The following is a 12,570-nucleotide window of genomic DNA, read 5'->3' as shown; positions in this document are numbered from 1 at the left end:
GCCTAGTGTGCGCTGCGTGGGCACGTGTGCCAGGTGACCTCGTTCTGGGAGGGTGCCGCGTGTGCATGCGTGTGCATATGCTCCAGGTGATGTGGGCCTGGGGCACGCTCTGTGCGCACACGTGTGTGCGCTGGGTCACCCGGGAGCAGGGACGTGCTCTGTGTGTGTCACTGCCCGTGCGCATGCGCCAGTGATCCGGGATGGGGTGCACGGTCTGTGTGCCCCCTGGGTGGCGTGGGGGTCACTGCAGGGCTCTCTGAGCCCCATTTTCCAGGACATCGCCCCTCAGAGATCCCTTCCTCAGTGACAGCACTCGCTGAGCCACGGGGCCATGTGCATTAACCACAGACGTGCGGCCGGCCCGTGCCCAGCCCTTCAGAGTGCAGCAGGTGCCCCCAGTTTGGCCCAGCAGCTGCAGAGCCAGGCAGGGCATGTGACGAGCTGGGCCCCAGCTGCACTACGGGATCCGAGCATCTCCTGCACTGTGCTGTTTGCACTCCTGCGGCGGCTCGGCACCTGCCTGGCCAGACCTCAGCACCTCCAGGTGTGGGACCAGCAGCCTTCCCTGGCACACAGACAGACAGGAGTGGGGTCAGGGTCTCAGCTCCAGGAACCCAGGGCAGGGGAGGTCAAGGTCATGACTCTGGAGGAAGGGATTCTGTATTGGATAATTCCACCGTGGAGGAAGGGGGCATCACCTTAACCTGCAGAACTCACCGCCCCAAGGTGTCACTGAGACTACCAGTTCAGCTGGGTTCAGGAAATGATCAGCCATTTCTGTGGAGAATGAGACCAACTAAAGTCTCTGTAGAAAGGGTTAAAACAATGGACATACCACCTCAGTGCACAAGCCCTCCCCACCTGCCAGGAGTAGGGGAAACTCCCCTACAGGCCTGTTGTTCCAGAATGGCCACTGAGAGGTTCTTGTGGTAGCTGGTCCTACGCACTGTTAGAGACCAGAGGCAGGGATAGATGGGCCCCTGGGCTGCCAGTTCCTGTTCCAAATGGTATTATTCTGGGGAATAAGGGGATAGCCCGGGAGGGTGCGAGTTGGCAGAACCCTAGGTTTGTGAAAGGTCCTGGATGGAGTAACCCCAGATATTGCCAGCCATGTCCCCAGGGGCTCTCTCTCTCTGGGGACACAGCCTGCCTCTGCTCACAGTCCTCTCCCTCCCCAGATCCTGCAGAAGCCGAGTCACGAGCTGAAGCAGCAGCTGGCTGGATATTCCAAGCGAGTGGCTGGCTCCGTCACCGAGCTCATCCAGGCTGCAGAAGCCATGAAAGGTGAAGTCCAGCTCCGGAGCGGTGTTCATTCTTTGGTCACTGGCTCCATCTCAGTGGCTAGGATCTCAGCTGGGACTCTGACCCAGTGCTTGGGAGGGATCTGGGCGTCGGTAAGAGGACCAGAAAAAGGCCACCATGGCTAAACAACAGAGTAAAAGAGGCGATTAGAGGCAAAAAAACGCCCTTTAAGAACGGAGAGTCCAAACCTATCAAGGACAATAGAAAGAAGCATCGCTCAGGTAGGTCAGGTGTAGAAGTACAACAGGGCAGGCCAAGAAAGAGTTTGAAGAAAAACTAGCTAAGAGCACAAAGACTAGCAGCAAAAAAAAAAATTTCAATACATGGGAAGCAGGAAGCTGCCAAACCATCAGCGGGGCCACTGGATGAGCGAGGTGCTAAGGAAGCGCTCACAGAAGACAAGGCCATTGCAGAAAAGCTGAATGAATCCTCTGTATTGGTCTTCACTGCAGAGGATGGGAGGAAGATTCCCACATCTGAGCCATTCTTTTTAGGTGACAGATCTGAGGAACTGTCCCAGAATGAGGAGTCACATGACATTCCCCAGTGTACAATCTGGACTGTTGAGTAGCTGTGTCCCCTCAATTCTCCAGCCTGGGTGCCTTTTACACTGCTTCGCTGGGAGAGCAACCATGCTGGTGTCAGGGTTCCCTCTCCACTCTGAACTCTAGAGTACCGATGTGGGGACCTGCATGAAAGACCCCCTAAGCTTATTTCTACCAGCTTAGCTTAAAAACTTCCCCAAGGCACAAATCCTTCCTTGTCCTTGGATGGGTACTGCTGCCACCACCAAGTGAGTTAGACAGAGATTCAGGGAAAGGACCACTTGGAGTTCCTGTTCCCTAAAATATCCCCCCAAGCTCCTTCACCCCCTTTCCTGGGGAGGCTTGAGAATAATATACTAACCAAATAGGTAAACCAGATTCTTAAAAAACAGAACTTTATAATAAAGAAATAAAAAGTAAAAGAAGCACCTCTGTAAAATCAGGATGGAAGGTAACTTTACAGGGTAATCAGATTAAAAACACAGAGGATTCCCCTCTAGGCAAAACTGTAAAGTTACAAAAAACAGGGATAAACCTCCCTCTAAGCATAGGGAAAATTCACAACTTAAAAGATAATCTAATGTGCCTTGCCGTATTTACTTGCAAAAAGTAATATTGAGACTCATTTTAGGATGATTTTAGGCGAAGGAGTTTTCTGACCTGATGCTTCTCTGCTTTCCCAGAGAACACACAACACAGAGCACAAACAAAGCCCTCCCCCCCCCTCCCCTATTTGAAAGTATCTTCTTCCCCATTGATCCTTTTGGTCAGGTGCCAACTAGGTTATTCGAGCTTCTTAACCCCTTACAGGTAAGAAGAAATTCTAGGCTACCCTTTATGACAGCTGGTCTGGTCACTCAAAGCCTCCAGCACGTAAACCACTCCCAGCTCTCCTGTGTGAGTGCTATCTCCAGCCACCCATGAATTACTCTTCAGGGCAACACTAGCAAACTCCCAGTCCCAGACTTTCCCCCAGAAATGTGCAGCTTGTACTGCCCAGCTCTCTGCTTCTGGACAACACAAGCTCATAGAAAGTGTGTCATTTCATGAATAGAAAATGATGTGCACAAATCCTGTTATCACAAATGGTGTTTCCCGAACACTTCCATCCAAACACACTGGTTTAGATAAAACAATCAAACGAGTGTATTAACAACAGAAAGATGCTTAGTGATTACAAGGGATGAGGCGTGAAAGTCAGGATTGGTTATGAAGAAATAAAAGATAAAATGCAATGAACACCTAACTCAAAAAGCTGAGTGAATTCAAAGCAAAAAGTCTTTCTCACCACATGTTTCAGCAGTCTTAATGGCAGAATCTTGCAGTCAGGATCCCTCCCCCAGTCCAGTGATGCTTCCTTTGTCCTTCAAGTGTTGTTGATACCATGAATAGAGGGATCAGGAGAGACGATTTGGGGCGTCTGTTCCCCATTTTTATATCTTTTCCTCTTCTTTGAGAATAATCTCCAGCTGGGGTTCAGGGAACAGAAAGTCTGGGGAGATTGCAACTTATTTGCCAAGGTGTAAATTTCTCACTCACACCTTTTTTCCTCAAGAGAATGGCCACTTAACCAGGTGATAGTCCATTTGATTTTGTTGACACCTAGCTGAAGCATCAATTAGCCTTTTATCTTTGAGGAACTGTTTTGTGCCTGCTTTTCTAAACTTGGAATATGTCTCAGTAATGTTAAACGCTAGAATCTTACAACTTTACATACAGTGTTGCCGTGCATATTTTACTAGGACAGTAATGATCAGCAAATTATGAGTTTTCAAATGATACCTTACAAGGCATACTTTGTACAATATCCATTATAGCTTTGTAAAAAGGATGAACATGGGGATACAGACCGTCACAGTTAGTAGAGGAGTTTTGGGAACAAACTGATAAATTTAACAGTAGAAGGTCCCCAGGACAGATGGTATCACCCAAGAGTTCTGAAGGAACTCAGATATGAAATTGGTGAACTAACAACTGTGGTATGTAACCTATCACTTCAGTCAGCCTCTGTACCAAATGACTGGGAGATAGCTAATGTGACGCCAATTTTTTAAAAAGGATCCCAGTCCAGTAAGCCTGACTTCAGTACCAGGCAAATTGGCTGAAACTACAGTAAAGAACAGAATTATCAGGCACATAGATGAACAAACTATGTTGGGGAAGAGTCAACTTGGCATTTGTAAAGGGAAGTCATGCCTCACCAATCTATTAGAATTCTTTGAGGGGGTCAAACAAACGTGAACAAAGGTGATCCAGTTGATATAGTGTCGTTTAGACTTTCAGAAAGCCTTTGACAACAGCTCTTAAGCAAAGTGAGCTGTCATGGGGTAAGAGGAAAGGTCCTCTTATGGATCAGTAACTGGTTAAAAGACAGGAAACAAAGGGTAGGAATAAATGGTCAGTTTTCACAATGGCAAAAGGTTAATTGTGGGGTCTTTCAGGTATCTGTACTTGGACCTGAGCTGTTCAATGTATTCATAAATGATGTGGGAAAATGAGGTGGAAAAATTTGCAGATGATACAAAATTACTCAAGGTAGTTAAGTCTAAAGCTGACTGCAGAGAGTCCAAAGGGATCTCACAGAACTGGGTGACTGAGCAACAAAATGGCAGATGAAATTCAATGTTGATAAATGTAAAGTGATGCACATGGGAAACCATAATCCCAACTAGCCATAGCAAGTGACGGCGTCTAAATTAGCTGTTACCACTCAAGAAAGATCTTGGAGTCCTTGTGGATCGTTCTCTGAAAACATCCACTCAGTGTTGAGTGGCAGTCAAAAAAGCGAACAGAATATTGTAGGACCCATTCGGAAAGGGAGCGATAATAAGACAGAAAATATCATAATGCCTCTATATAAACCATGGAAAGTCCACACCTTGAATATTGTGTACAGTTCTGGTCGCTCCATTTCAAAAAAGATACATTAGAAATGGAAAATAATTGGCGTATGGAACAGCTTCCATATGAAGACTGAAGGACTGTTCAGCATGGAAAAGGGACGAGTAAGGAGGAATGTGACAGAGCTCTGTAAAATCATGACTGGGGTGGGGAGAGTGAATAAGGATGTGTTGTAACACACGAACCAGGGGTCACCCAATGGAATGAATAGGCAGCAGGTTTAAAACAAACAGAAGGAAGTATTTCTTCACACAACGCAGTCTGCCTGTGGAACTCTTTGCCAAAGGATGTTGTGAAGGCCAAAAGTATAAGTGGGTTCAATAAAGAACTAGGTAAAGTCATGGAGGTCAGGTCCGTCAATGGCTATTAGCTAGGATGGGCAGGGATGGTGTCCTTAGCCTCTCTTTGCCAGAAGCTGGGAATGGGCGACGGGATGGATCACTTGATGATTCCCTGTTCTGTTCATTCCCGCTGGGGCACCTGGCATTGGCCACTGTCGGGAGACAGGGCTAAATGGACCTTTGGTCTGACCCAGTGTGACCATTATTATGTTCCTGTGATTCTATGCCCGGCTCTGGGAGGGCAGTGGGATCTAGTGGGTTAGAGCAAGGGGGCTGGGAGCCAGGATTCTGGGGTCTTATCTCCAGCCCTTGGTGCTGTGGGGTCTGGCTTGTGTTCTCAGGAATGGTTTCTCAGTCCCACATCTCGGTTCTCGCCACCACAGGAACCGAGTGGGTCGACCCAGAGGATCCCACGGTCATTGCTGAGAATGAGCTTCTGGGAGCAGCAGCTGCCATTGAGGCTGCAGCCAAGAAACTGGAGCAGCTGAAGCCGAGGGCCAAACCCAAGGTACGGCTGCCCTGCCCCTACCTGCGCCAGGCTTAGCAGACCAGGATCCGCCACTCCCTGCCAGGCCCCCTGGAGGCTGCTGTGCCCTGACCGGGCCAAGGGTTCCCCCATCAACATCTGTGGCTCCAAGGCCTTCACTGTGGGGAGAGCTGGGCTCCACCCTGTCCCCGGGGAGAGCTCTCCAGTGTCACTTGCTCCCGCTGCCCCTTCGCCTGGCACCACGGAGCTCCCTCCCTGGGTCACAGTGGTGCCTGTTCCTTCTCCATCCATCCGTGTTGTATACATGCCCGCTCTCTGCCCTGTGTGCTGCTTGTCCCCTTCCACCTCTTAGCTCAGCTCCCTTCCCACCTGTCCCCGACGCTCCCCTCCTCTTCCACCAGGGCTCACATCCTCTGTTTCAATCTGCAGCAGGCGGACGAGAGTCTCAACTTTGAGGAGCAGATCTTGGAGGCTGCAAAATCCATTGCTGCTGCAACCAGTGCCCTAGTGAAGGCAGCCTCAGCGGCCCAGAGAGAGCTGGTGGCTCAAGGAAAGGTAACGCTGACGAGTTGGGAGAGGCCATGAGACCTGTGGCACTTGCTACTCGAGGAGCCCGGCCAGGCTCGGAGCCCCGCTCTGGGTATTGCACAAACATCCTCTCCAAGCACGATCACAGCACGATGCTGGGGTACGAAGGGTTAGTGCGACCCTTGGGTATACAAACAGGGCAGCAGGGAGGGAATTTTATCTCTGACACAGCAGTGGTGAGACCAATACTGATCCTGTGCCCAGCTCAGGTGCCCACAGTTCAAGAAGGATGTTGATAAATTGCAGAGGGCTCAGAGGAGCCACGCGAATGATCCGAGGAATAGCAAACCTGCTCAGAGGACTCAGTCTGTTTAGCCTCTCAACCAGGTTACGGGGTGACTCCCCCACAGCGGGTCAGGACCTCCAGGAAGAACCAATATTTGATCACTGAGGGTGTGATAGGTCCCCTCGGGGTGCCACCTGGAACTGGGGAACAGCTGAGCCCTCTGCCTTACCAATCTGGGTTCTCTCTTGCACTGTGGCGTAGTGACACACTGCAAAGCCCTCCAAGCTTGAACTCTCTCCAACATCCACAAGCAGGGACCCCACCCAGCTGTGTTCATGACTGCTCTGGCCAGCCACTCATGAACCCACAGTGGAGAGGCTCCAGCCAAAATACTCCCCAGCTCTTCAGCCTAGGACCCCAGAGCTGTACCGTCCTGCTCTGGTCAAAACCCGACCAGTGTGAATTTATTACCCAGTCCACCACTTCCACAAAGGAAAGTGGAGGTGCACTAGCTCTTGTTCATGAGCTGAGATTTATCCCTTTTGCACTTCAGACAACACACAGTGTTTTAGGTAAAATATAAAAGAGGTTTATTAACTACAGAAAGATAGCTTTTAAGTGGTCAAACAGATCAAAGAAGATTACCATAAGAAATAAAACAAAACCACAATCTAAGCCTAATATACTACATAGGATTTGAATTAATCAGTGTCTCACCCTGTTAGATAGTTTAAACAGTCCACCAAGGTTTTCTACACAGACAGGCTTCCTTTCCTGCCTGGGACCAGCACTTCCCCCAGTTCAGTCTTTGTTTCTTGGATGTTTCATAGAATCATAGAATATCAGGGTTGGAAGGGACCTCAGGAGGTCATCTAGTCCAACCCCCTGCTCAAAGCAGGACCAATCCCCAATTAAATCATCCCAGCCAGGGCTTTGTCAAGCCTGACCTTAAAAACTTCTAAGGAAGGGGATTCCACCACCTCCCTAGGTAACACATTCCAGTGTTTCACCACCCTCCTAGTGAAAAAGTTTTTCCTAATATCCAACCTAAACCTTCCCCACTGCAACTTGAGACCATTACTCCTTGTCCTGTCATCTTCTACCACTGAGAATAGTCTAAAACCATCCTCTTTGGAAACCCCTTTCAGGTAGTTGAAAGCAGCTATAAGTTTCCAGGTGTTCTCTTCTGGGGACGGGGGGAGGGGGGGTGAGGTCCTGTCATGAGGTCACTCCCTCCTTTTATATCTTTTTCCAACTTGCTGGAAAGATCTTTTGCTGTGACCTGGGTCAACAGTTCCCATTCTGTGGTGCTATGTCTGAGAGGTTTCCATTGTATGCAGTTCCTGGGGTAATCCTTGTGAGTGTGTGTATTTCCTCAGTAAGAACATATGAATGGCCAGACTGAGTCAGACCAAAGGTCCATTTAGCCCAGTATCTGGTCTTCCAACAGTGGCCAGTGCCAGGTGCCCCAGAGGGAATGAACAGAACAGGGAATTATCAAGTGATCCATCAACTATTGCCCATTCCCAGCTTCTGTAAAACAGGCTAGGGACACCGTCCCTACCCATCCCAGCTAATAGCCATTGATGGACCTATCCTCCATGAACTTGTCGAGTTCTTTTTTGAACCCTGTTATAGTCTTGGCCTTCACAGCATCCTCTGGCAAGGAGTTCCACAGGTTGACTGTGCGTTGTGAAATAATTCCTTCTGTTTGTTTTAAACCTACTACCTATTAATTTCATTTGGTGACCCTTAGTTCTTGTGTTATGAGGAGGAGTAAATATTTCCTTATTTACTTTCTCCACACCAGTCATGATTTTATAGACCTCAATCATATCCCCTCTTAGTCATCTTTTCCAAGCTGAAAAGTCCCAGCCTTATTAATCTCTCCTCATATGGAAGCCGTTCCATATCCATAATCATTTTTGTTGCCCTTTCCTGAACCTTTTCCAATCCCAATATATCTTTTTTTTTTTTTTTTTTGAGATGAGGCTACCAGAACTGCATGCAGTATTCAAGATGTGGGCGTACAATGGATTTATATAGAGGCAATATGATATTATCTGTCTTATTATCTATCCCTTTCTTAATCATTCCCAACATTCTATTCGCTTTTTTGACCGTCGCTGCACGTTGAGTAGATATTTTCAGAGAACTATCCACAAGGACTCCAAGATCTCTTTGAGTGGTAACAGCTAATTTAGACCCCATCATTTTATATGTATAGTTGGGATTATGTTTTCCAATGTGCATTACTTTGCATTTATCAACATTAAATTTCATCTGCCATTTTGTTACCCAGTCACCTAGTTTTGAGAGACCCTTTTGTAGCTCTTCGCAGTCTGCCTGGGACCAAACTATCTTGAATAGTTTTGTATTATCTGCATATTTGTCCACCTCACTGTTAACTACTTTTTCCAGATCCTTTATGAATATGTTGATTAGGACTGGTCCCTGTACAGATCCCTGGGGGACACCACTATTTACCTCTCTGCATTCTGAAAACTGACCATTTATTCCTAGCCTTTGTCTCCTATCTTTTTAACCAGTTACCAATCCGTGAGAGCACCTTCCCTCTTATCCCATGACAGCTTACTTTGCTTAAAAGTCTTTGGTGAGGGACCTTGTCAAAGGCTTTCTGAAAATCTAAGTACACTCTATCCGCTGGATCCACATGCTTGTTGAAAGAATTCAAAGAATTCTAGTAGATTGGTGAGGCACAATTTCCCTTTACAAAAGCCATGTTGATTCTTCCCCAACAAATTATGTTTATCTATGTGTCTGCCAATTTTGTTCTTTACTGTGGTTTCAACCAGTTTGCCCAGTACTGAGGTCAGGCTTACCGGCCTGTAACTGCCAGGATCACCTCTGGAGCCATTTTTAAAAATTGGCATCACATTAGCTCTCCTCCAGTCGTTTGGTACAGAAGCTGATTTAAATGATAGGTTACAAACTAACTTAGTAGTTCTGCAGTTTCACATTTGAGTTCCTGTAGAATTCTTGGGTGATACCATCTGGTCCTAGTGACTTATTACTAGGGCTATCAAGCGATTAAAAAAATTAATTGCGATTAATTGCACGATTAATCACACTGTTAAAGAATAACAGAATACCATTTATTTAAATATTTTTTGATGTTTTCTACATTTTCAAATATATTGATTTCAATTACCATACAGAATGCAAAGAGTACAGTGCTCACTTTATATTATTTTTATTACAAATATTTGCACAGTAAAAAACAGAAGATATAGTATTTTTCAATTTACCTAATACAAATAATGTGTTGCAATTTCTTTATCATGAAAGTTGAACTTACAAATGTAAAATTATGTACAAAAAATAACTGCATTCAAAAATAAAACAATGTAAAACTTTAGAGCCTACAAGTCCACTCAGTCCTACTTCTCATTCAGTCAATCGCTCAGACAAACAAGTTTGTTTATATTTGCAGGAGATAATGTTGCCTGCTTCTTGTTTACAATGTCACCTGAAAGTGAGAACAGGCATTCTCATGGCACTGTTGTAGCCGGCATAGCAAGATATTTACATGCCAGATGTGCTAAAGATTCATATGTCCCTTGATGCTTCAACCACCCTCCTGCAGGATATGCATCTATGCCTGTGACTGGTTCTGCTTGATAATGATCCAAAACAGTACGGACCAACGTACGTTCATGTTCATCATCTGAGTCGGATACCACCAGCAGAAAGAAGGTTGATTTTTCTTTTTTTGGTGGCTCAGTTCTATAGTTCTGCATTGGAGTGTTGCTCTTTTAAGACTTCTGAAAACATGCTTCACACCTCCATCCCTCTCAGATTTTGGAAGGCACTTCAGATTCTTAAACCTTGGATCGAGTGCTGTAGCTGTCTTTAGAGATCTCACATTGATACCTTCTTTTGTCAGATCTGCTGTGAAAGTGTTCTTAAAATGAACATGTGCTGGGTCATCATCCGAGACTGCTAGAACATGAAATATATGGCAGAATGCGGGTGAAACAGAGCAGGAGACACACAATTCTCCCCCAAGAAGTTCAGTCACAAATTTAATGAATGCATTATTTTTTTAACAAGCATCATCAGCATGGAAGCATGTCCTCTGGAATGGTGGCCGAAGCATGAAGGGGCATACTAATCTTTAGCATATCTGGCACGTAAATATCTTGCGATGCTAGCTACAAAAGTGCCATGCAAACTCCTGTTGTCGCTTTCAGGTGACATTGTAAATAAGAAGTGGGCAGCATTATCTCCTGTGAATGTAAACAAACTTATTTGTCTTAGCGATTGGCTGAACAAGAAGTAGGACTGACTGGACTTGTAGGCTCTAAAGTTTTACGTGGTTTTGTTTTTGAGTGCAGTTATGTAACAAAAAAAATCTACATTTGTAAGTTGCACTTTCACAATAAAGAGATTGCACTACAGTACTTGTATGAGGTGAATTGAAAAATACTATTTCCTTGTTTATCATTTTTACAGTGCAAATATTTGTAATAAAAATAATATAAAGTGAACATTGTACACTTTGTATTCTGTGTTGTAATTGAAATCAGTATATTTGAAAATGTAGAAAAACATTCAAAAATATTTAATAAATTGCAATTGGTATTTTATTTAACAGTGCGATTAAAAGTACGATTAATCGAGATTAATTTTTTAATTGCAATTAATTTTTTGAGTTAATCACATGAGTTAACTGCGATTAATCAACAACCCTACTTATTACTGTTTAGCTTATCAATTTGTTCCAAAATCTCCTCTAATGACACCTCAATCTGGGACAGTTCCTCAGCTTTCTCACCTAAAAAGAATGGCTCAGCTTTGGGAGTGTCCCTCACATCCTCAGCCGTGAAGACCAATGCAAAGAATTCATTTAGTTTCTCCACAAAGGCCTTATCATCCTTGAGTGCTCCTTTAGCATCTTGATTGTCCAGAGGGCCCACTGATTGTTTAGCAGGCTTCCTTCTTCTGATGTACTTAAAAAAAATTTTTGCTAGTATTTCTGAGTATTTGGCTAGCTGTTCTTCAAATTCTTTTATGGCCTTCCTAATTATATTTTTACACCATTAACCTTTAAGCCATTAACATTGTTTGGCCTTTTTACTGTTGTACCTGAAAGGCTGCTTGTGGGTGTTTTCAACCTCACAACGTGTTCCAGTAACACATACAAAGCCAAACTTCATAACTTCACATACAACAATGGTACATACAATCCAACCAGATATTACTGTCTAGCTGATCCAGACTTTTAGAATGATACTTCACAAGGCACAGTTTGTGCAAAACATATCCTAATTATCTGACCGTGGTGAATAAGGGAGTGCCTGGGTGTCACAGTGGACTCTTCAAGCGACAAAAGATTTAGTGGATGGAAATTGAAGCCAGCAGTAAGGTGCCGGTGTGGGTAGTTGGCTTTGAAGCGGGAATTAATCCAAGGAAGCCCTGTAAGGGGCCTGTGCTATGCAGGGGGTCAGACTAGTCCTATGGCCTGTGGTATCCAGATCAGACAAGGTGCTCACAATGGTCCCATCTGGCCTTGGAGTGTCTGGCTCTGAGTCCCTGTCCAGGCCCGGTGCCTTCAGTGGGAGGGGGCAGACAGCCCTGGAGTACCCAGCCGCAGAGGTACCCCTCCCTGGGTGCTGGATGCTCTGGAGAGCAGGTCAAGGCCCAGGGTTTCCTGTGCCCATGGGGTCCTTGGGACAGAGAAGGGCTGCATGCTCGCTGGGCCCTGCGCCATTACCATGGCTGGCAGGGGGCCGGGCACAGCAGGGCTCACTCACCTGTCCTTGCTCCCGCAGGTGGGTGCCATCCCTGCCAATGCAGTGGACGATGGCCAGTGGTCCCAGGGGCTCATTTCAGCCGTGAGTATCAAAGGCCCTTTAGTATCAAGGTCACTATCCCCGGGCCCTGCCCCAGGGTGGGGGGCAGGTTCCTCCCCGCTTGATGTTCTCCCTCCCTGGGACTGGGGTGCCGTCTCCTTCTCTGTGGGGAGCCTCTTCCCGTGAGATCCTGCCCCTTCCTCCCCTTCCTTCCTCATGCCAGCTGTAGCAGGGCACAGAGGCCGCTCCTTTCCCTCCTCCCATCTGCCCCCCACCCTGGGACCCCTCCAGACGCCCTGCCCTCCACGGTCCCGCCCCCCCATCCCCTCCCCCGCAGGACCTCGACCCCCCCCATGACCACCCC

The 12,570-nt window shown here is 46.5% G+C and overlaps 1 protein-coding gene across 4 annotated transcripts in view; it reads left to right on the top strand.

The window, feature by feature from the left end:
- Nucleotides 1–12,570, top strand: part of TLN1 (talin 1) — a 137,310-nt gene that overhangs the window by 120,706 nt on the left and 4,034 nt on the right. For all 4 annotated transcript variants that reach the window (XM_073343252.1, XM_073343249.1, XM_073343250.1 and 1 more), the window contains 4 exons: nucleotides 1,179–1,284; nucleotides 5,473–5,597; nucleotides 6,006–6,131; nucleotides 12,186–12,248. In XM_073343252.1, coding sequence (XP_073199353.1) covers nucleotides 1,179–1,284; nucleotides 5,473–5,597; nucleotides 6,006–6,131; nucleotides 12,186–12,248 — 420 coding nt within the window. The remainder of the gene's footprint in view (nucleotides 1–1,178; nucleotides 1,285–5,472; nucleotides 5,598–6,005; nucleotides 6,132–12,185; nucleotides 12,249–12,570) is intronic.

Source organism: Lepidochelys kempii, chromosome 5 (genome assembly GCF_965140265.1).
Source record: "Lepidochelys kempii isolate rLepKem1 chromosome 5, rLepKem1.hap2, whole genome shotgun sequence".
Lineage (NCBI taxonomy): Eukaryota > Metazoa > Chordata > Testudines > Cheloniidae > Lepidochelys > Lepidochelys kempii.
The sequence above is the reverse complement of the archived record's forward strand: the minus strand, read 5'-3'. Positions and strand labels throughout refer to the sequence as shown.